This window comes from Chelon labrosus (genome assembly GCF_963514085.1).
Source record: "Chelon labrosus genome assembly, chromosome: 7".
Classification (NCBI taxonomy): Eukaryota; Metazoa; Chordata; class Actinopteri; order Mugiliformes; family Mugilidae; genus Chelon; species Chelon labrosus.
In genome coordinates, this window is record NC_140343.1 from 15207691 (window position 1) to 15231878 (window position 24188).

At 42.6% G+C, this 24188-nt stretch overlaps 2 protein-coding genes across 3 annotated transcripts; one reads left to right on the forward strand and one right to left on the reverse strand.

Moving 5' to 3' along the window:
* Positions 1–385: 385 nt before the first annotated feature.
* ssbp3b (single stranded DNA binding protein 3b) lies at positions 386–15917 on the forward strand. Of its 2 annotated transcripts, XM_084547919.1 has the most exons (18): positions 386–542; positions 1267–1339; positions 1501–1562; positions 1644–1728; positions 10215–10304; positions 11442–11516; positions 11758–11820; positions 11925–11988; positions 12080–12153; positions 12329–12393; positions 12480–12528; positions 12806–12841; positions 12965–13019; positions 13115–13179; positions 13883–13961; positions 14082–14110; positions 14201–14302; positions 14465–15917. In XM_084547919.1, exons 1-18 carry the CDS (start codon positions 487–489, stop codon positions 14492–14494), a joined length of 1152 nt encoding a protein of 383 aa, XP_084404045.1. In that variant the 5' UTR covers positions 386–486; the 3' UTR covers positions 14495–15917. The 2 variants fall into 2 exon arrangements, with proteins under 2 accessions (XP_084404045.1, XP_084404046.1); XM_084547920.1 differs by lacking the exon at positions 11442–11516.
* Positions 15918–16610: 693 nt separating this feature from the next.
* Positions 16611–22623, reverse strand: dio1 (iodothyronine deiodinase 1). The gene is made up of 4 exons (XM_084547921.1): positions 22230–22623; positions 20577–20720; positions 19713–19912; positions 16611–19359 (listed from the first exon to the last, which is right to left on the reverse strand). The coding sequence occupies exons 1-4, from the start codon at positions 22564–22566 to the stop codon at positions 19294–19296; spliced, it is 747 nt and encodes a 248-aa protein (XP_084404047.1). The 5' UTR covers positions 22567–22623; the 3' UTR covers positions 16611–19293.
* Positions 22624–24188: the final 1565 nt, after the last annotated feature.

Here is a 24188-nt window from a genome sequence, read left to right on the forward strand (position 1 = left end):
AATCTCTAACCCTCACAAAAATGAATAAATATTGCGGTATTTTTAATATTACAATGAACGTAATGATGTTTTAAAATAATTCGTTTGTATAATCAATGCAAATATTTTGCAGTCAAAAAAAACAAACACTTTCACGTATATTTAATTGAAGAGCTCATCACTGAATATCAAATTAAGCAAACAATAGCATAGGAACTTCTGAATTTGTTAATTAAATCCAGCTCCTCGATATCTCAGCTAGCGACGTCAAAAACAGAAAACCGAAAGCCCGGAAAGGCAGACCTTAAGGCGAACGGCGCGCTCTCATTGGCCGCCGAGCACGTCAATCAAGCGTAGCCCCGCCTCTTCCCCCCCGGACCAGGCTCGGTTGAGTCGTCGGGTTGAGGAGGAGTGCGGTTGGAGTGCGAGAGGGTCGCGGCCGCGATGATCTGACAGATGAAATAGCGAAAAAAGAAAGAGAAGGCGGGCGTCCTCCCACACAAAACAATGTTCCCAAAAGGCAAAGGCACCCCGGTGCCGTCGGACGGCCAAGCGCGAGAAAAGTAAGCTGGGAAACGTTTATTATTGTGTATTTTTTTTTTTTTTTAGCTCGCAAGTTGCTCCCTCTTGCTCTCTGTTGTTTGCTGGACAGGCTAGCGAGAGGCGATTTCCTCCTACCGAGAATGGAATTGAATGAACCGCCTTGTCTGCTCGCCATTCCTCCTCTGAGCCGTGTTTCTACTGCCTATGGCTCACTGTCGTCTTCTTACATGTCCCCGACCGATTCCGGTAGCAGTTTTGTTGTGTTTTAACCCGCGGTTGTCTCCTATTTTTTATTTTTTTTGTGCGGTTATTCAGACGAGAGAGCACGGCGAGGAGAAAACAATAACACCGCCGCGCTACAGTACATTGTTTTCTCTGTTGCGCTCCTCTCTGGATAGGCTCCGTTTTTATTTCCCTCAGCTACATCAGTGCCACCAAGATTACTGTACCTAGCGAACACACAACAGGCTGCTGGTGTTTTTATTTTTTTATTATTTAAATTATTTATAATGTTTCACATCACGACGTTAAATTCTGCTGTTGCTTCCCCACTTTCTTTTCCAGTTGTAGTGAATCTTCACCAGGCTTGGCTTTGGATACCAGTCCCCATTTAATTTTTTTTGGCATAGGCTATTTGGCAGCCATTGTTCAGAGGGCCTGTAGTCACTCAGTGCAGTGAAGCCCGTACAGGAAGACGATTACACTTTTCACTATCTAAAAAAATTGTGTTTTTGTCTCACACAGGTTGGCTCTTTACGTCTACGAGTATTTGTTACACATAGGAGCACAGAAGTCTGCACAGACCTTTTTATCAGAGGTATGTGGAATTTGGGGTGAAGGTTCAACCACATTGTCATTTCAAACATTTTCTTCTCAAACTCCTGCCGTTCATTCTCACTTGTTGCAATGGCACAGCTAAATATTTAACTGTGTTTTTAATTGACGCCCTGATAATTGTCGAAATCCCGCTTTTCCCAGATCCGATGGGAGAAGAACATAACACTCGGAGAACCCCCTGGATTCCTACATTCCTGGTGGTGGTGAGTCTCATCTCCCTCCTCCGCTAACGTCCAGGTTTCGTGTGGCTTTGTTCGCATCATGTCCCAATCTCTTGTCCACAGTGTGTTCTGGGACTTGTATTGTGCCGCACCGGAGAGGAGAGAGACATGTGACCACTCCAGTGAAGCAAAGGCCTTCCACGATTATGTGAGTAGTGTTTACACGGGAACTGTTGCACGTATAGTGTTATGTTGTCTGCTAAAAAATAAAAAAAAAAGTCTGAAACTTCTCTTTCTCAAGGCGGAGGATTGATGTAAATAACGCACCTTTATCTTGTGTTGTGGAGCACGACACATTTTTTTGGGGGGGAGTATGAAAGGAAAACATCTGTAATCTCTTTCAGTTAACACTCAGTTCCTGACAAAATAGAGATAGAGTTGCCATACTCGAAGATCATTCACACGAAGAATGACGATGTCAGATTTCTGACTTTTTAGGCTTTCTGTAATGGGGTTTGCACATAGTTTAGAGCGATCCAAGCCGTACAGTGTTTCCCTAAGGGACCTTGTAGCTCTATTTAACCATCTAATGCAATTTTGGCCCTAATTTTCTTTCTGCTGCTGAATTTACGGCCAGTTATCTCGATCTGTCGGTGGGTCGAATGATGCTCCCAACGACGAGCTTTATGGGCTTCTGGGAAAATGATGCTGATGTCAGCATGTCCTGAGTCAGACCTGTCGAGCACTCTCCCCTTTATCCAAGCTCCCTGCCTCAATTGTGAAGATGAAAAAGAACCAGCTGTGTGTTCTGCTCAGTATCCGACAATGAATACACACAGCTCGGTATTTGACAAAAGCCTCCAGCTGCCCAAATGTTTGGAAGCTCAAGTACATGTTGAAACATTTTACCTGCGGTGACATAATCCTCATGGATTTGAAACTGAAGAACCGTTGGAGCGGCCTTGCAGCATCCTGCATTTATGAGGTGTCTCTCAGGGCATTTGGTTGGGCAGTGCTCCTCTTATGATAGCGCCTTCCATATTTGCATGGTATGGGTGTTTTGCATCCTCATAATTATGCTTTTTTTTTTTTTGAGATATGGGCGTTTTCATTTTCTGCACAGCTTCCTGCTTTGAGTCAGTATTGAAAAAGAGCATCAACTAGAACCTCATGTTGATCAAAGAAAGTGAGAACAGCTTGTCGGTGGTGTGCCGTCCCCGTAGTTGAGCTTCTCTGAAACGATTTAGTGAGCATTGTTTGGCGGATGTAAATAAATCAGACTATTTAGGTTTTGCCGTATCAGCACTAAAGAGACATTAGAGGTTAAGGAGTCCTCTCACGGTGATTGATGCACGGCCCTGTTTGCTGGCGCTCGGCTTCGTATCGGGCAGGACTGGGTTAAAACGGAGATTTTGGTCCTGCTCTTGGCAGATAGGGTTGTCAGGGTAACCGGCCTCCTGATCTGGCAGGTGACCTGGGAGCCAGGAGAGAGGCTACAGCGTGGCTCTGCCTTTTTTTTTTTCAGTAGCTTCATTCCTTATTATTCCAACTCATACAGACAAAGGACGAGTGTATTTTGTTTGACAACAAGCCTGAATTCATGTGGCCTACTTTATGACCATTTATTCAAGTAAGATGATCTTGTGTGAAAGTGGCGCAGGTACAAAAGCTGTTTTGGGGAAATCATGTTTCCAGACATGAATTACAGGTCGTATCCTTTAAAACTTCTTACATTTTAAACAAAGGTGTAAAACAACTGAGTATCTTTTAGTGATTTCTTATTCTATTCAAATGGAAGAACATCTCCAGACCTGCTCTGAAAGACAAAGGCAAAAAATATGCTGCTGAATGGCATCTCTTGGTTTGACTGAGCCCATTTTCTTAACATGGAAAGCGTTAAGCAAATGAGGGAACAGTGAAATGTCAGTCTGGGCAGCCTGCTGCTGTTATGTGGCGCTCTGAGAGTTTCTGTTGATCTCCCTGACATCTTACAATACAGAAAGCTTTATTAATCCCTGAAGGGCAATTCCGTTTCTACAGTCCACCATCTAGACATGCAGCCATTCACACAACAATAATACATGGCAGGAGTAGCATCTTGTGTTTGCCCTTCGCTCTGATGTTGGTTCTTCTTGTATTTATTTGGGGTCAGGCGAGTGTGTCTCTTGTCTGTGTCTTTCTCTGTGTGTGTGTGTGTGTGTGGACAGTACTTGGACCCTAGCCTTTGTCTAGGTGTGGGGGAGGTGAGTGCTGCTCTGTTAGCAGGCGGCACTCGTAAAGCCCCAGTGAATTCACGCTGGGGCTGACGAACGCTCCCCGGGGGCTCTGTCGCCATGGCGTCAGAGGCTGATTGATGGCTGTCATGGAGCTGAGGGGCAGATTGGGGGGGAAAAAGGAAAAATGGGAGTGGCACTGTGGCATATGCCCAGCATTCACCATCGCGGATGAGCTGAGGGAATAACAAGAGGAGGGGGTTGGGAAGGGAGAGAGAGAGGAGGGAGACGTGAAGTGGAGGGGACCTGCTACAAGTAACCGGAGAGGGAGGGAGAGCATCCAGTCAGGATGCAAAGTGGGTTTTATGATGTTGATTGATGGTTAAACATTTACAAGCTAAACATAGGGCCTGGTTGCTTTTGAGCCGTGGTTCCACTGGAAGAAGTGAGACTGTTAAGAGCACGCTAGGTCAGGAGCCGGCAGTTGGGTGGTCTCTGCTGCGGCCCAAACACCTACATCAATTCTCCTTTATCCACTTTAATGTGCTACAGTTTTTCTTTTTTTTTGTCTGAGTCTCTCTCTTTCCGTAATATGCCCTTTCTTTTAACAGCTACCCCGTTTAACCTCTTGGTCCTCCTCACCCTCCACTCTCTTTACTTCTTTCTCTCCCCTTGTTCCCCCTCTCTTCCCCCCCGCTTTGTTTTTGTAAAAGGAGCACAAGCACACGCGTCGCCATTCTGCCCTTTCGTAACCTCCTTTTGCGATTCAAACATTCATGGAAAATTTGCTTGGCTCAGACTGCTTGCGCGCTTTTACGTACAAACATGCACACGCGCTGAATCATGAGGTCGGGGGGTGGTAGTCTGATTTAAGGAAGGTCCCCTGGGAAGTTGTAAGGAAGGCCACAGACAAGAGCCTCATAGCCCGGGGCAGGGCTGAGACATCTGCCCCTTTCCGGTACCAGAGACCCCGTGGAGAGAGAGAGAGAGAGAGACGAGGCTCATTTAGACCGAAAGCAACATCAGGCTGTTTGGGACAGTCCAGCAAGCACAGCTGTGGGCCTTAGAGGGACATGATAAAGATCTAACACAACATGCCTGGGAACTCACCATGCACGTAGTGCTTCAGTCTGGCAAACAGTTTCTGCTCTTGAATGTGGGGGTGTAAGTCGTAGACAGTGTCTTAGGACTTTTTGGTTAGTACCTTAAATACAGCTTGGTTTTACTTCATTATTTCTTTGCAGGCCTTTTTCCAAGAATGGGCCGTTTAAGAGGTTAGAGGAACAAAACAAACTGCAGACTCTGTTTCATTTGTTGTACGCACTCAGACAGTGGGATGGTATGAGCATAAACCGCTCTGTGAGCCATAACTGTACATCAGCTCATGATAAATAGAGTAACGGCTACCTCCAGTTTTTAAGGTAAAAATGCAACACACATTTTCTTGGAGTTAAAAAAAAAAAAGTTTAAATATCTAGAAATTGTTGTTGCTTCTAGGATGAGTGAGAATATCTTTATAGGCGCTCTTTATGTAACCCACAACTTGTCTTTATGTCAAGGGGAACTTAACTGATCCTGTGTATATATGTATAAGTGAAGACTGGGATGCAGCTTCATTAATGTGTCTGTACATTTAACACATGTGGTTTTAGAGGTGGAGCTCTACTGCACATAGCAAGGCTTTACGAGCAGTGGTAGCCTTTGTAAAACTTACTGAGCATGCATGACAAGTTTACTTTGATAAGGACCAAATATTCTATATAATGTCAACTTCAGAGAAAGTAAAATGAAGACAAAATACCGTGCCTTTGACACTTTGGAGGATCCTTTGAAGGCATTTATAAATGCATTTTCTTCTGTAAAAGAAATTAGATCACGATGAGGGGAGCTTTCTTTCCAGGAAGTTGCAAAGGACTAGTTACCATGAATTTTGAAAAGGGGTCAGAACTATGAATAACACAGTGTTACCCAATTACCATATAATGCAAATAGCGTTAGAGGCTGAAATGAAAGCATTATGGTGTGTTCAGCTGGGTGCAAAGAAATAAAGTTCACTGAAGGTAGTGCTACTCTGAGGGGGAATATTGAGGTCTGGTGATGCATGAAATGCTTTGAGAAAGCAAGGCAATAAAGGTAGATAATTAGAAGCATTACTGATCACAGTATTTGTATCTGTTAAGGATAATTTGAGCAAAACCTGTTCCTCTTCTTGCAACGCTTATTTACTGGCTTCCTAGTTTATGGTGTTGTCCTTGACCGATCTCTGTGCTGTTAGTTCCTGTAATAAACCATAAAGCAGCTTACAGTAGCAGTAATTGCAAAGAGAATATATCTTCAGCTTGTATTCCTCCTAATTTGTAATAACAAGCATCTGATGGGCAGGTTTGAATTGATTATCTTCACAAATGATATGATTTTACAGCACGCGAGCATGGCAAAGTTACAGTTCATTACAGATATCAAAGAAATTATTTGCAGTTGTCAATCAATTTTTCATGAAATAAATATACAACCAAGTCAAAGTGGCATCCAAGACCCAGTGGTTGACTTTGGTGTCATATGTCCCGTGCCCGGACCTAAAAGTTGCACTTGACCACACCACATAGACTACAGCGTAGGCCTAACTATGCTGTGATCTGTGATCTGGGCCTGCCTCAGAGCAAACAGAGCCACACCAGCAGGTGGCATTAACCATCAGTAGAAACAATAAGAGCTAAGACGGTGGATACGCGTAGCATCATACGTAGCTGGCCCCTCTTGAATCCTCCCAATCAGCCAATCTCTGGTTCCTTCATTCCATACGGTCCAATATGTTTGCTTACTTTTGTCACCTCCTCTTGGGATCTCTCTCATTGACGAGCTCTGCCACAGATTCAGTGTGCTCTATTGGCGTGAGTCCATCTAATTCTGATGTTGCAGGACACACTGCAAAAACAAGGACCCTTGGCTGTTGACTTGGTATGTTACAGTCCTACTGTGGACTAATTGCTGGATGTCCCTTCCCATGTCCATCTGGTTTAACTTGCACGTGACTGATTTGTCTGGGAAGTTCTAATCTTGTAACAATGGTTTTGCTTACAATATTTTCCGTGTATCGTAATAGCACTGGCTTCAGGTTCAATGCCAGAAAGTTATTTAATGACAACTTGAGTGTGTGAACATGACAGCCCTAAATCCCAGTAGATGGGTGAAGTCCAAACTGATGAACTAATGAATCTTACTGAAAACTCTGGTGCATGATCCAGTCTTATATTTGATGCCGATAAACTGAATATTGTTTTCATTCCAAAAAGTGCCAAATCATCCTTTGCAACATCATTACTATTGTATTTGTATATTTTAATTTAGACAACACTGAAATAAAGTGTAGTGACGCTTAGCAACATTTACCAACGGACGGGCTTGACAGACACCTTGTCGATTGGTCAAAACGAAATTCTGGTGGACACTTCTCCACGGAAGAAGAAACAGAAACTAATCAGAAAGGGGTGTACACTGTGTGTCTCTGTTAAATAGTATTACAGACCATGAACTACTGAACGTTAGTAGGATCACATAATCAGAATATGAACCGCTCTATATTATAAAACCAGATAGGACTTGTTTCTAACATTCATTTATGGCGCAATGTGCAGTCAAGTAAAATAAAAGATTAAAAAATGAAAAATTAACCCTGGGTCAGACGTGCTGCATAATGTATATTCTAAATTGCAGGCATTGCAATTTACTAATTGCAGTGATTCAAATTGCATGGTTTCAATTTGAAGTTGATTAATTATTTATTGTTTTTTCAAAGGTACGTTGCTCTTGTTTTTCATTCTGAGCCAGGAACATATAGATTATATTAGTGCTTTAGCAAAGGAAAATATACACGTGAGGGAAGGTTTATGAGTTTATCTCTCACCACCCTCATGTTATAGAATTAATTGAACAGAGATTAATATTGTCAAAGTCATTTGGTGTAGTGTTTACAACCCTTAGGGGCTTGTAAATATGGTAATTTTAGAGTGGAAAGTTTAGAAAGAACAAACCCACAATAGACTATGGAATACAATGGATATATCACTTTTGAGAAAAGAGATTTTCACAAAAGTAATGTTGTCATTGGTTTCTGAGATTTCCACAATATTTTACTTCTAGTTGGCATGTCTTGCACATGAATCTTCTTCGGGTCCAGCTGTTTGTCGTCATGTGTTTTAAATCCAAAATGCTTGTCACACATCAGTGTTCAGGCCAGACTATGCTCTCATAGTTGTAGCTTCCGTCATATTTTGAATCTCCCTTCAACGTGGACTCATCTCGTTGAGCAGATCTTGCACTCCATGGTTAAAGGGGAGTTTATTTTTGCAAAACTTGCACAGTGTAGGTTTATTTGGCAAGCCGTACCCTGACTGGGCTATACTGACTACATTTCTTCTCTCTGCAAAAGTGAATTGAATCTGTAGGAAGAGAGGGAACACAGGTTATTGATAATAAAGATGTACTGGATACATGTAATGTCAAGCAAAATGGCTCAGTGGAAATGGTGTGAAGTGTCGTGACAATTAAGAATTTCCCTCACAGAAGTTACCTGGAAGCATCGACATTTTGATGGCATGTACAAGAACATGTGCTGGATATTAGTCTACCGTTTAGCACTTAAGCTAAGGTTCATATACACATATCAGCCACAACATTAACACCACTGACAGGAGAAGTAAATAACATTGGCCATCTTGTGACAATACAATGTTCTGCTGGGAAACTTTTGGACCTGGAATTCATGTGGATGTTACTTAGACATGTACCACCCACCTAGACCAGACCAGGCACCCCCACCCCATAGCAATGACACTCCTTGACATCAGCCGCCATCCCCAGCAGGATGCAGCCTGACACAGACACACACACAAAATACTGTTTAGGAACAAGTCAAAAAACATGAAGAACAGCACAAGGTGTTGACCTGGTCTCCAAATTCACTAGATCCCAAACTGATCCAAGTATCTGTGGGATGATCCTCTGAGGCCCCCCAACCCATAGGACCCAACGGCCCCCACTAACAACACCACAGGACACCCTCAGAAGGTCCATGTCCATTCTTTGATGAGTCCCAACTGTTTTGGAGGCACAAGGGAGACCTACACAATATTAGGAAGGTCATAATGTTATGCCTGATCAGTTACTGTTTTATTTCATTAAATAATCAAATTGATTTGGGTTATTGACACATAATTGATGGAGTTTCCAATTCCTCCAGGAAAATAAATTAACTCTGGACTGGTTAGATAAAATTGACTTGTATCCATTATCAATCAGGGATTTACTTAGGTTGTGCTTTTTAGGGCTCGGTTTTCAGGTTGTTCTACCTGAACCAAACATTTGTGGGAAGAAATGTTTCTAATAGACCTCCACAATTAGTACTTGGATATCAATTAGTACTTGGATATCTGTACCAGTGGATTGTTTAAGGAAACCCCAGATGCTCTGGACCTCTCATTCTTGAACCTAGCTGAGTTTTCGACACCATCCCATGACACCACCCACTAAAGAAGTAGGATTTATGCTTCCTGCGTCCTGGTGGTGGTAGTGGGGCCTGATGAGATGTGACTTTTCCCTGTGGCCTCACTTCTCTCCCCGCTGAGGTATTTCACAGTGGCCCTGCAGTGGCAGCCGGAGCAGATATAATTAGGGAAGGTGCAGTCAATAAAAGGGAGTGTGTTGGCTATTGACCAGTGATGTCAGTAGAGCCGTGGGACTCCGTTGCTCTGTGTGAGTGTTGATACTGATCCCTTCTTGTAGTGATCATTGCTTGTTTGCCTACATCTACACTTCAATGTGAGCGAGCTGTGCATTAATAAATGTGACTAAAGGTTCCTTTCTTTCCTCATTCTGTAGCTGTTCTTAGGAAGCTAAACCCCACAGCTCTGAAGACATTAGCTCATCTCAGATTGCTCCGGCTACAGGGAAGAAAATCTCAGTCAATTAGGACCGTGTGACCGTAGCAAATGGCACATTAGTGAATTAGGGCTGCGGTTTGAGCAGGAAATCGGCCCAGCTATCCCCCGCTGTGCAGCAGCACTTTGGAGCCATTGACTCAGTGCATCCCACTAACACTTATCTGATCCACTGGATCCTGGATCAGCAGGGCTCAGACCCCATTAATGCCTTATTGAGGAGTGAGTCCGTCGGTTAGACGTTGAAGCATTGAGTTTTAATCACAGGTCTGGACAAGGGTCATGAAGCCAGATCACATCGTGCACATTATCCCATTCAGATTGACAGCAAACAGAGGCTTAGCCTTAGTCACTGTGGTAGTCCACTTTGTCAGTACTCGCTGGTCAAGTAGTGACGAAGCAAACGTCTGACAAGATTTTCTTCCTGTTCCTTGTAATGAGGCAGCATTTTGTGTTGTGAGAAAGACCGAAAGTACAGTCAGATTTTGTTGTGTGGCATAATGAGAAGCTGTAATGTTGCTCTTTTGCCTCTCGTTCTTTCTTAGAGTGCAGCAGCAGCCCCCAGCCCAGTGATGGGAGGGATGCCCCCCGGAGAGGGCATGCCAGGAGGACCAATGCCACCTGGCTTTTTCCAGGTCAGTCTGTCACTATTCTGACACTCTCTTCTACTGTTAGGAATATTATTATTATAATTTGAATAACCATTTCAACGATTATTCTGCTATCAGGTTGAGTTTCATAAAATTAATGTTTTCATATTAATATAGCTCAGCTCCACGGTTTAGCTTTTGATGATGCCGTCCGGTTTTTGGATGTACTCTGGAGCTATGGGTCTCCACGACTGTATTATCTTGTCTGCACTGAGCTCCTTTCTGCTGTGAACTTGTAGTAAACATTATAGTCGCTCTGTCTGCCTGCGCCCCTCTTGAGCTGTAAACAGGCAGACCTGTCCTGGCCATTTTCCCTAATGGAGAAATCGAAAGGTGCTGCACCTACTGTAAATCAATATCTCGTGAAGATAAACTCTTTGCAGGCAACTGTGTGGAACTGGCTTGTTAGAGGTGACATAAAATTGTGACGTTGCTCTGTTTCCACTGGACCAAACTCTGCGGAGCAAGTCCACCGGTTTATTAGAACTGCAAGAAGCCGTAAAGCCACGCCTCGTTATGTCATCATGTTAACATCAGGAAAGATGTTTTGACAGTTATACAGGAGCGTGTACGCACGCTATACTTTCCAAACCAGAAGCCATTTGAGGAGGCTCAATTAGACCCCTCACTCTCTGTCAGATCAGCAACATTAGCTACACAGTGCCGGTGTTTAGTGTTGTTATACAGCTAATTGCATAGAGCTTAATTGACGCTGTTAATTCAGGGAAATTAGCACTGATAACATGCTGCATGCAGCAGGCTTCTTAATGTCTTGACTGACAGGAAAAGAGCACACATCCTCTCCATCTGTTTTTGTTTTTTTTCCTCTCATTCAGTGCCGTCATTTGCTTGTTCTTCTCTGCTCAGTCTCACTCTTTTACTGTTTATGACATGTAAACGAGCCTCATATATTTTTTTATTTGGTATATTTTTTTACATTTTTTTGCGCCACCCTTTGGTTCTTGCATTCCAACTGTCCTCTGCCCTGCAGTAACCCTGCTCCTCTCTCTGCCACTCCTTTCCTCTTTCTTGCTCCCTCCTTCCCACTTCATCTCGTCCTTCCCTCTCCTCTGCCCTGCCTCTGTCCCCCTCCTTGCCTCTTCATTTTGTGTGATGCCGCAGGGTCCTCCTGGTCCCCAGGGCTCTCCTCACCCTCAGCCTCCTCCCCCTAACAGTATGATGGGACCTCACAGTCAGGTAACGCTGCCTCTCTCTCTTTCTTTCTTTTTCTCCGGTTGTGCTGTCTGCAATCATTTGGGAACGCTGGTTCTCAGTGCTGATGCTTCATGCTTTGGCATTCGTCTCAGCTTATTTCTTTATGCTGCTTTCGGTGTTCACACAACATGAAACTGAGATGTTAGAATAATGCTGCGTTTGAGGAGATGTCTGTGCGGCATCTCAGCTCAAATTTAACCAAGCATCTGTGTTCATGTTGTAGTCCTTCATGTCGCCTCGCTTCGCTGGAGGCCCAAGAGGTCCCCCCATCAGGATGGGCAACCAGGTGGAGTTCACACACACACACATATACACACCACAGATGAAGAACACATTACACATATTTATACCTGCAGCTTCATTGTATGGTTTGTGTTTTATCTTTGGTAGCCACCAGGTGGAGGACCGGGCCCTCATCCCATGCTGCCCAACATGGACCCCACGAGACCGCAAGGTGTCAATCAGTGTTTACTATGATTTAATCTTACACCAAACACATTATACACTGGCTTCTATCTTTACTTAAACCACCTTTATCCCTCTAGGTCATCCTAACTTGGGGCCAATGCAGAGAATGACTGGCCCTCGAGGTATGGGGCCTATGGGGCCTGGCCCTCAGGTAGGCTGCTTCCCTTACCACTTTCTGGACGGTGTATTAGTCAATTTGATGAACGTCTTTCATTATCCAGGCCTAATGTCAATGGCTACACTATTTCATTTCAAAGTATTTTTCTTTTTACCCTGTTGCCTTCAATATCAGTTTTCAAGTTTATCATTTTTGTTGGTCTTCTCAGAACTTCGGTGGTGGAATGAGGCCTCCACACAACACCATGGGTCCCGGTATGCCAGGAGTGAACATGTGAGCCCTCTGTTCATTTGTAAATCTTGTCTCCCATGTATTTCAACTTAAATCTAACCAAACTTTCTATTGGTCCTACTATCTAGGGGCCCGGGGACAGGTCGGCCATGGCCCAATCCCAACAATGCCAACTCTGTGAGTAGCAATGCACACAAAAAAACACACACACGCAGACATAAAACTCGGTTCAGACTGCAGGCAGCTCTCCTCTCAGAGCTGCAGAGGTCTGCTCTGTTCCAAGGTTTTAGTCTGGGATGTAATTGTAGTATTGTATGTCATGGTTTTCACAGACAGCTGGACAGACAGCCATAATGGTATTAGAGTGATCAAATGATGAATGATGACAGTTTGAGGCATAGAAAGGGTTTGAGCTCCCATTTCTGGTCTGTAATGTTGATGTCTTTGGTTTCAGATGCCTTACTCATCACCCTCTCCTGGTGCATACGGGGTGAGAACACATCCTGATGTATTTACTCACTCACACACACACTGGAGAAAATGTAACCCTGGAAAATAAAGCTTAAAAGTTTTTCTACGTACATCTGTAACATGTGTTTGTTTTGTTCTAAAGGGGGCATCTGGAGGTGGAGGTCCTCCAGGAACTCCCATCATGCCCAGCCCTGCAGGTTAGTGCTTCCCCAACCTAAAATGTTTAACATCTAGTGTCCATGCACTGTTCAGTAACAGTTACATGACTATATGATGACTGCATGTTTTCCAGACTCAAACAACTCTGGTGACAATTTGTACACCATGATCAACACTGGACCCGGAAACCGAAATAACGTGAGTACTACCCTGTTCTTCCTTCTCACTCAGCTGGTTTCAGTTGTGAATGTTGTCATTGCTGAGTTAAGTAGATGCACTATTACTAGTTGGGGTCATGACAAAGACAGATCACTTTCTAGAAATCGGGGTTAGACCTCTGAATTAAATGTGTATCACTTAGCCAAAAAGGGGTTTTCAGAGCACAGCAATGAAGTGGAGGCCTGTAGCAGTAGGCAAACACTTGACCTCTCCTCAGGTACATATCATCTCTCTTTTTTTTCCCATATCTTCATATTTTATTCCTATCTTCATTCAGCCAGCTGCTAAAGTGACTACTACACAAAACAGCAGATGCCATGTTTTTATGAGCCTCATATGGTTTTTGAACATTTATGTATTTATGCTTCACATCCTACTGCATACATGAAAAAAACATAGATGTAGAGTAGATTTTCATATGTTGGATTGCATTCGTGTGTTATTTGAGCCAGTAGGCTACTGTTTCAGACCCACTCTTGAAACTGAAATGATCACAGTAATGTCTTTGAGTAGGAAGATGGACTGAATTTTACAATAGCAGAAATGAAAAATGCATTGTTTGGTAATTAGGTTTATGGAAACTTGTACTGTTATTCACTTTAAACTCTGCAGTCCTTAATGTTATGCCAACTCTGCTGTGGAGCTGTGATAATTGAGTCCGTGCCTCTTTTTTCCCCTATAGTTCCCTATGGGCCCTGGCTCTGATGGGCCCCTGGGAGCCATGGCTGGAATGGAACCACACCACATGAATGGATCACTAGGTAACGCTATGAAACATCAAACTAGTGCAGCACAGAAATGTTTGGACAAGTATACTATATTTCAAAGTAGGTTTCTTATGATTGTTCATTGATTTTTTTTTTTAATGATTTCATTTTCAGGCTCTGGTGATATGGATGGAATGAACAAGGTAAATAATGGCAGAGAGAGATTTATCCAAGATATGGCGAACTATTATACATGGGAAAAAAAAATAACACTGTGTACTCTTTGTTTCCAGAATTCCCCAAACAATTTAAGTGGCATTAGCAATCCACCCGGGACCCCGAGGGATGACGGGGAGCTGAGCGGAAATTTTCTCCACTCCTTTCAGAGCGAGAACGTAAGTCTCCTCAGCTAACGCCTCTGGACTGTTAGTGACTGTGGCAGTGTTGTGGTTGAACCAGAGGTAGAGTCCTGTTGTCCACGCATTGAAACCACTGTCGCAGCATATTAGCATCGCTGACTACAGGGTTTTAATCTATTCCTGTCTGTGCTTCCTTAGTACTCTCCAACCATGACGATGAGTGTGTGACCCCCCCTCCTTCGCCCCACCCGACATTATTTGCCATCATTCCGAGGATCCTAACTCACTATAGGACACGGCCAAACACATCAGCACCAAATCAGGGACGGGCGCCATTTTGGTTCCACACTAATGCCAGAACGCTGATTGGAGAAGAATCAAAATGGCTGGCGACTACTGCTCCTTGCTCAAAATGAAGGACAATTTCTCCATTTATCACAACCCCCAAAGTGTGATGAAACCAGCTACTGAAATGCATACATGACACGTTTTACGTTCTTTGCAGAACCCCCCTCCTTCCCATTTCCATACCCCCCCTCCCCTCCCCCAACCCCCCTCATTCTCCTCAGCCCTAGAGCGAAGAGGAAAAAAATGGTTGAAGTTTACCTCTTGTACTTTTATCGATTGCTTTGTGGTGCAAGATGTGCAGGAAATATCCGCTTTTATCACTTAAAACACTGGAGAGTGTGCATATGCATTGTGAGCTTGGAAAGTCTTTGTCTTGTCATTTTACTTATCGCCATGCATACTGTGTCACTAAAGTCAGTTGACGTAGGACTCAGAATTTGCCTTTTACTCTGTGGCCACCTTCATGAACAATGTACTATTCTTCCAAACGCCCACCCGTCTATTTAAAGAGATTTTTAAGGGGACAAGATGTGAACCAATATGGCTTTTTATCGTGACAAACCTTCTGCAGCATGCAAGTGCTCACGTGGTTCTTACAACGTCACATTGATCCAGTTTGATCAGTTGCATTCTCTTACTGTCGACAGCTATGTCACTCTGCGCTCTCGGCTGTTTCCCTTTAAACAGCTGGACTGCTGTTGTGCGCTGTCGCGGGATACCAGACTTCGGCATAAGAAGTGAGTGCATGAGTGCTGAGAATCTGTGTACAACATACTACCTAGTGCTGCTCTTCTCTATGTGGACACCTGCTTTAAGATGTGGTGTATATCTCTGCCTGTGCTTAACACTCTGTGCTCTTCATCGTCGTAGCCTTCTGTGTTATTTCCACTTTGGTTCATTTACGATGAAATGGCTATGGATGAGTTGCCCATTTTAATCCCTCATACACATCTGTTGGTCATACTCCCCCCCCCCCCCCCTGTATCATCGGTCGTCCCCTTGGCCCCCCGACCCCTCCCCGTCTTGCCCACCCACATATTTTTTTATATTTTGATACAAACTTTGACTACGTATATTGCCCCAGTTATTCAGTTAGTCAAAGCTTTCTAAACTGATTCTAGTAGGCATCATTATAAACTTAGCGGCAGTCTTGTAAATGTGATGAGAATTTTTGTTTCATTTTTTTTTTTTTTTTTTCCTGTGAACATTATAAACATCTGTCCTATGTTGCCTTTATTTGCTGATATTTTTTTATTTCAAATTGAGGAAAGATCGCTTGTTAATATAATTTTACAATAACTTATCTCATTGTGTGGGTTGTTTTTATTGAGACATTCATATCCGGCTGGAAGAAACTGCTGAAGCTTTGGACGTGAATCAAATGAATTCTTAAATTACACGTACATTCCATATTAACCCATTTGCAACTTTTGGTAATGGTACAAAAAAACTACAACACTAGCAGACGTAAACCTTTATCCGTTCCCTCTTCTGGCTGGTAACACCACACGGACCCTACCAGTCGTCTGATGGGTTTGCTTATTAGTGCCCGCATTGCAAAGCAGGGGGCACTGTAGTCCACAGCCACCAGATCAACAAGAGGAAATCCTGGAGGCGGAGGGAGCCTCTGTGTGGCAGAGGAAACTCACATGACAGGCTGAACAGGCTTTTGGCGTGAGAAGGGCCACAGAGTTTCATTTGACAACATCAGCCTGGGTTATAGACAGTTCCAGTTCTGCTACACAGATGAATGAATACAGCAAAAACACTATAAGTGTGTGTGCTTTTTTCTGTCATTCAAATAACACAATCTAAGATGTTTGCATGGAGAAACATGCATTGAACTCATCTACTGATTTTAGGAAACATTTCACATATTCCTTGCCTTTAGTGCACACTGACTGGATGACAGCATATCCTCCTCAAGAGGTCTGAATTGAAGTTTTTAGGTTAAGTAACTTTATTTTCCCCCCCACTTACAAAAAGAAGGGTACAAATGGGTTTGTGGCTCAAAATACGAGTATAAATGACACCTGTGAAGAGGCTGTCGTGACAGATGTAAGAAAGAAGTGTGAGAATGCACCTCTACAATTTCACACCCAGTCAATTGGCACTCAGTGGCTCCAGAGAGTTTTTAGCAAGTGTTTTGTTTAGTCTCTTAGTCCATGTATCACCACCAGGAATCCAGGGGTAGGAGACAGAGAGCTTTGTGAACTTAGCAGGTAAGTGAGTCTTTTTAAGAATGTAAACATCCAAGCACTTGGCATCTAACCTTGAACTGCTGTTTGATTATCTTTGTTGTACATATTTGTGGATTTGTTATCCTCTGCCTTTAGTGATACCTACTGTAGATTTCCAGCTGATCTGAAGGCTGGAAACATTGAGCAAGAACAGCAGAACTTGGCATTTAGAAAATGTCTCTGAGCCGATGCATCTTTAGCTTTTATGTAAAGGCCAGTCTGGTTAAAAGTATCACCAACATTCTCAGTCGGCGTACTTTAAACAAACTGAGGTTAGTAAGATTTTTGTAAGCCATTTTTGGCTTGTGTGATGCACATTCATTCCTCTTTTATGTGTTACGTGATGTTATATCCATGACTTAACACTGCCCTCTAGAGGTCTTCAGCGGACTCTCATGCCTTGCAAAGAGCAAGTATGCCCTTGACACAACATATACACTCCCTGAAAACGGCTGAAAGTACCGCACATGCAGCATTTGGTTTTACTTTAAGGTGCATATGTAAATCGCAACTAAAGTCCGCGGCTGGGAGGATCCGACAAAGTTCTGGTTCCTGTCTAACAATAGGAAACAAGGCTAAGCTGCTGCTGGCAGATCTCCACAGGATGTGGCTTGGCTGGGCAGGAGCCAAAGCAGCTCTCCAACTTCAGAGCAACACACCTTATGTTATGAAAGTTGCAGCCGCGCAGAATTGCTTTGTTCACTCCCATATCTGTGTAGTGGGCATGTAAAAGGAGAACATTAATCTATACCTTAATATATGAACAGGTAAAAAAATGATTAAAATTAATCGTTATGCAACATTATGGCCACTCATTTGCAGAGATAAGACGGTTAGACATTAACTTGCATCAGCGTCTGGACGCCACACTCTACGGTTCCCAAGTACACATGTGGTCAGAGAGGATTCGCTGAACTTACGTAATGCACATACAAAGACGAGACAGCAAACAACGGATAGACTGTAATACGGTGGGAAATGGCTGAATGCGTCAACATCACAGCCTGAAACTGTTTTATACACAGGAAAGCAAAGTAATAATAAAAACCACAGTGGCTTTTCAATAATCCTATGGTTTTAATGGGGCGGGGAAAGGAAAGTTGACGAGTCACAGTGACTCAGAGAAGCAGCTGAAGAGGTGTGTCAAATAACAGCTTACTTCAACTCATATATAACATTTTAATAATTCACATAGAGGGCGATCGTGTAGAACAAAGTCTGGTTTTTATCACGTCCGTCCAGCATCCAGATCGTTTGTTGGCCATGTAAAAAAAGAATCCCTTCCTCTGATGCGAGAACTATTTTATGAGATGTGTCAAATTATAAATGCTCCCTAATAATTCCGAGAAGGACAACTTTTAAGTCGTCTTTCATCAGATTACAGTTACCCAGAGGTTTGCACTGTAATCGTCATGTAAAAAGCAGCCTCCTGTGGAACTACTCTGGAGAATTTACAGACAAAGATAGATGTGATATGTACACCGCCAGTGGAAAACTTAATACATGGCCATGGAAGTAGACGGTAAGTACTTTCTCTGACTTGACTCTTACCAGATTTCGAAAAGCCCTCAACATCTCCTGTACACTCCAGACACCTCCAAACACAAACTCGCCTTTCAGCATTTCACTTCATCTGGCTATAGAGGCCAACGGTTTGATCTGCAGCCGTCACTAAGAAGCGCTGAGGGGTGAGTTCAAGCTCAAAGGCTGAAGAATGCTTTCGGAGAACGGGGCAATGTCAGTTCTGGTTTTTTGGGGTCCCTCGGTCAGTGTCTGATGTCGCAGAGCAACTGCTATACACCGATCAGCCATAACATTATGAAGACTGGCAGGTGCAGTGATTGACACAGATTATCTGATTATTATGGCGCCTGTCAGTGGGCGGCAGCAAGTTCAACAGTTCGCCCTCAAAGTTGATGAGTTAGAAGCAGGAAAAATGGGCAGATGGAAGGATAACGCACCCTGCCAAAAAAGAAAATATGACTCAGGAATGTTTTGGGGGAACACAAAAAGTTCAAGGTGTGGATTTGGCATCTAAATTCCGGTGGGACATGATGAACAAACAAGTCCGATCCATGGATTCCTCACCTTGCAACTTGATGGATTTAAAGGACCAGCTGCTAACAGCTTGATGCCAGATAACACAGCGCACCTTTAAAGGTCTAGTGGAGTGTATTCCTCAATGCGTCAGGCGCTGTTTTTTGCGGGACCTACACACTATTTGGCATAATGTTATGGCTGATCGGTGTACAGCTACATGTAGATGGCAGTGGATTGATTTGAGTCTAATAATAAAAACAAAGATTAAGCAGTATCATACATGTAATACAGTAGTTACAATGTAGATATGTACAAGCCCCCATCCCTAAAGAAAAGCCACACACCATAAGAAGATTGAAGGAAGGCAATTAAATGGCTTGACTTGATTTAACAAACTTCTTATTTCCTCTTCTGTAGAAAAGATCGCACCTCCTGTGGACTGTAGCCCCATGGCCCCGTGCCCCCCTGGAACACAAAGTGAAGAACGTCAATGAAGCAGAAATAAAGGACGTTTTTAAAATACCTCTTTAATTTGACATGCGTCCATCTAACACTTCAGAGCCGCGTCTTTGTCACGTAATCTGCATTTTTTGGCGTGGCTGTTGCAGAGCTGGCTCAGTACCAAGAATTCCACTGTTGCGTCTGTTTCTTACACCGGTCCTCCTCACGCGATAGGAGAGATGAGATAATGCAGGCACAATAATCATGCTGGTCCTTCAATCACGCGATTGCATGAGAGCGGACAAGAGTGCGAAATTAAAGAACTTCCTCTTTTTCTCCTCTTTTTGCTGGAAAGTTGCGCAGCGCACAGAGCTCACCTTGTAGACGACTTGGCCAGCCTGCAGCACGTAAAGCCTCTCAGGCAGCGCGCCGTACTTTATGGCAGCGACATTATCCATTTCGTCCACAACAACAGGACACAGTGGTTCCTTTTGAACAAGGATCTGTGCTGCAGACAGCCTGTCCTCCAGGCTCTGGTGCTGGTTGATGTCGAAGTTGTTGTTAAAGGCCCACCCATCTAAGACAGAAACATAAAAATGTGTTGTTGCCGGAGGGACACTGAATGCAGCAGAATGACAAGAGGATACTGTTTTACAGTTGTTGCACGAGTGGGTTTAAGAAGGTAAACCATGACCGTACTGGTGTCAATGATATGCATAAAGACACATTTCAAGGACTTTTCCAGCTCACCATCAGTGGCAATCCTAGTTTCCCGCAAGTCCAAACAAGTGAACTCTGTCACAGAATACGGGGTTGTGGAGTATGGTCGATACACTAAAGGGCTTTTATAGGGTGGGGATTATGGTTGTTGATGCAAAATTTGCCAAAAAGTAGACATCTTGTGGTCTCCTTTCACATTTTCTTTCCTTCATGGGGCCATAAACAATTGCTTGGCTTGTCTATCCTGATGATGCAAACCTGTGTAATGATGTGATGTGAAATGTCAGAAGAGGCTTTTTATTCACCAAAGCAAAAAAATAGATAATGGCTGCATTTTCAAATTGTCCACAGCTGTGGGTTTTCGTTGGGATGTGAAGCACTCACAGTCAATGATAGATTATTCCTGTATTTCTGGGGTTTAGTTTGTGTTTTTGTTTTGCTCCAATGAGCACTATTATAGTATTTTTTTTGAAAGGAGAAAAATAATTACATTTTGGAAGCAGAGTTTGTTCTCCGCTCACCTGTTGAATGAGCCTCGGCGATGTAGACCACGAGAAAGTCAGCTACATCGCTGAAGTCCTTGACGAGTTGCTTAAACTCCTCAAGTTTGTACATGAACGGGGGTCAGGTGCAGCTTCCAAAACTCAACACCAGCGGTCTGTTGTCTGCAGAAAGCATAAAGTAAGATGTGGGTGAGGACACAAAGGAAAAACAACAAAATGGCAATGCTCCACTGTAAAATCTGGTAAGTTGACTTTTGAAAAAATAAGCAAACTCATCGTCTCAAAAAAAAAGTAAAGTTAACATGGTTAATTAGAGCTAAATTGTCTAGTTTAACTACTACTTGAATATGTAGTACAACTAACTTTAACTTAAGATGTTTGTTTAACTTAATTTCATTTAGTGTCCAATAAACTTAACACAAATTGCAAAGATTTTTAGTCTGATTTCAGATTTAGTTCATCAGAGATGTGCGGTGAGGTTCGTGGCTGCTGAGGCACAGATTTACAATCATGAACCCAATGGAATAGCTTAAATTTGCCATTCAATTGGCTGCTTCCACACTAACTGGTTAAGTTTCATATCTCAAATGAGCGTTCTTTACGCACATATAGGTAAAGTACATATTTGGCCAAAGCTACAGCGGTTAAGAGAAATAAGAGCGAGACCACACAGTTGATTCATACTCATTTAACATGAGAGTAGCCAGTGTGAAAAACAAACAACACAAATGGAAATATCTGAATTTAAAACCAAATTGTCACCTTAATTAAATATATAGTATATACAGTAATATTGAGTTGTTAACTCTTCTGATGATTTGATCCCTTTTTAATACAGACTGTTAAACAAAATATCTTCCATCATTTACCACGTCCTGTTTTGTCTTGAGGTCTGGTTTGGGGAATATTTTAAGCTTAGTTGACTCAGCGTAGAAGAAGAGCAACAGTATGAACCCGGTGGCTCAATAGCGCCCCCTTACATGAGGCAGAAGTACTGACTGCCTCATCTCGTACTTTTCTGGTGCAGTTTAATGTCAGATCAACAAAACTAAATATGTTACGATCATACATGAAATACATTAACTATGCTATGGAAAATTAGGACGCATGATAAAAAAAAAATGTCTTCAACCATTATGTTGGTGACATACAGAAAGTTAGCCACAGGCACGCGCCATAGTTCATAACCCCGTTCGTGAGAGACTGCGCAACTCGAGGTTGGGCTCAGTTTATTTACACAGGAAATATTTATCGCTGAATAAATTCATTGAAGTGGTCAACTAGTTATCCACAAGTGGTAAATGACTAAATTCAGCGATAAATATGGTCGAAATGACGGAAATCATCTAGATATTTTATCAATAGTATAATTTATTTTATTGTTCCCTGACCGTAATTAAGTCCCTGCTGGAGGTGAAGTGACTCTTGACCCTGATGAAAATCATCTTCTCTGTCACTTATCGTGTCCCATCCATTACGTGAGCTCGAGGAGGCAGTTTATCCAAAAACTTTTTCTAAGGGGATTGAACTTGAGTCGGTCCAATTTTTCGATCCCAAATCTTTGCAAACTTTTATTTTTCAGAAAGTGTAAATAACTAGTTGGCAAAAACTAAGTTAGAGCCACTAAATTGATGTTATTAAATATCATGCTAGAATTTACAGTGCACGCACCTTTCAGGTACTTGTGGATGCTCGTCTTCTCTTTGTCCATGGTGACCAAAGCAGAGTCGGGAGCTTCTCTCCCGACAAAAGCCTCTTGTCCGAGAGACAGCCACATGTGCAGAGAGGCCGTTTTGATGAAGGAGAAAGACATAAAGGTCAGACCCCAGTCTTCATACTTAAACCTAGGGTTCTGGGTCATGGTGATCTTCTCTCCCATCCGGAGGATCTGCTTCCTGACGAGGCTCGGTGAAAAAAAATTCACAATCCTCAGTGTGAGACTGAGTCCCAACATGAAGCAGACCATATAGGCTGTCTCCAAAACAACCATCAGTTTATGAAGAATCATGTTTGCTTCCTGCTGGTGCTGGTTTCTTGTCTGCGCGGCGTCTCTATGCAAACCGTTTAATACTGTTTAATGCAAACAGTCCCTCCTCCGTACACCGGAGCTGCGTGGTGCCTTCACGCCCTCTCTGTGAGCTCGTACTTTGTAGTATTCAAACAGAAACCAATGGGCTCGTAAGAATTTATGTATTATTATTAACCTTTTTATTTTATTAGGAGAATTACATTTTCTAAAAGCAAAATTCTCAAGACAATTTGTTAAGTTATTTCCAATCGAAATCGATCCGTATTGTCTCTTAAATGTGTTACTCAAAACAAAGGCATTTCTTGAACTAACATCTTCTCAGATTTGTTTATTTAAAATATAACTTTATCGCCAATGTTCAAAGAAATCTGTCAGTCTATTTTATTTTATTTTATTTTATTTTATGTATTTGGTTAGTTTATATTATTATATTATGTTAAGTTTAGATTTTAATTATTTTTGTAACGTTTGACATATATGTTTGTAAATTGTAGTATAAATAAAGTTTGTTTAAAAAAACGGGCAGTAATCTAAAACGTCCTAGGTCTAACCTCCAAGACCTCAATGTTAAAGAGACTAAATTTAACACGGGAAAAAAAACATGTTTAACAACAACAACAAAAACTAGTTTGGTCTCTGTCGGTAATTTTCCCGTTAAAACAAAAGTAAGGACGTGACAGGCGGTGACAGGTGCTGACAGGTGCCAGATTGTGTTGTCCATCATGGGTCACCATGGGGTCAACACGTCCTGCTAGCTTTCTCACCATAGCTAATTGGTGTCACAGCTTCTCTACCCTGTCAAGGTTTTTTGATATATTCCTCTTCCTTTTTCCAGCAAGTCTTTGACAAATATTATGATTTTCTGCGCGGTAGTTATAGACGCATTCTTCCAGTTTCTGTGGTGAGTGCAATTCTAGTATTATTTTGTCAATATGTTAGCACTAGTTAGCAGGTGTTTGCGCTTGGCATACCTAGCTAATTAGGCGGCTAATGAGTTAGCATTGGGTTAGCCTTGGAGCAAGATGCACTGCTTGCGCAGTTGGACAGGTGTTGGTTCCAAAGCAGGTATCCCTGACAAAAAGTGTGTCCTCTCAGTCCACCGTCACTGAATGTTTGGAGCCAGGGACACGCTTCTTGTCAGGGACACCTACTTTGGTACGACACCCGTCGAAGTCAAAACATGATAGAGGAGTTAAGTGCACAACGTAAATTAGCTAGGTTGTACGTTAAATTTATCGTAGCAATGTAACAATTGCTGGACGTTAACGCCAGACTTACGGGTTCGGTGCGGGTGAGTATTTCTTAAAATATTTCTTCCACGCTGGTTTTAGACGTAACCGTAAATTAAGACGTTTTAATATGTTGCTTGTTGAGCTGCAAGTGTTATTGGAGTCATATAGTAACATAAAATTTTACAGTCTAGAAACCAAAATTGTGATTATTTTTTGTTAATATTATTTGTAAAACAGGCATACTAAGGTGATAAGAGAGGTTTATTAAACTAAACTCAGGTGCCTGATTATTTGATTGAGGATGTTGAGCACAGGTGTCAAACATGAGGCCCGCGGGCCAAAAGCAGTCCGCCAGAGGTCTAATCTGGC

Excerpts from the sequence above, each read along its gene's own strand:
- ssbp3b (XM_084547919.1), top strand. The coding sequence starts at position 487 with ATGTTCCCAAAAGGCAAAGGCACCCCGGTGCCGTCGGACGGCCAAGCG. Across the intron at positions 11,517-11,757 it reads TGATGGGACCTCACAGTCAG|TCCTTCATGTCGCCTCGCTT; the intron begins GTAACGCTGCCT and ends TTCATGTTGTAG. Across the intron at positions 11,821-11,924 it reads CCATCAGGATGGGCAACCAG|CCACCAGGTGGAGGACCGGG; the intron begins GTGGAGTTCACA and ends TATCTTTGGTAG.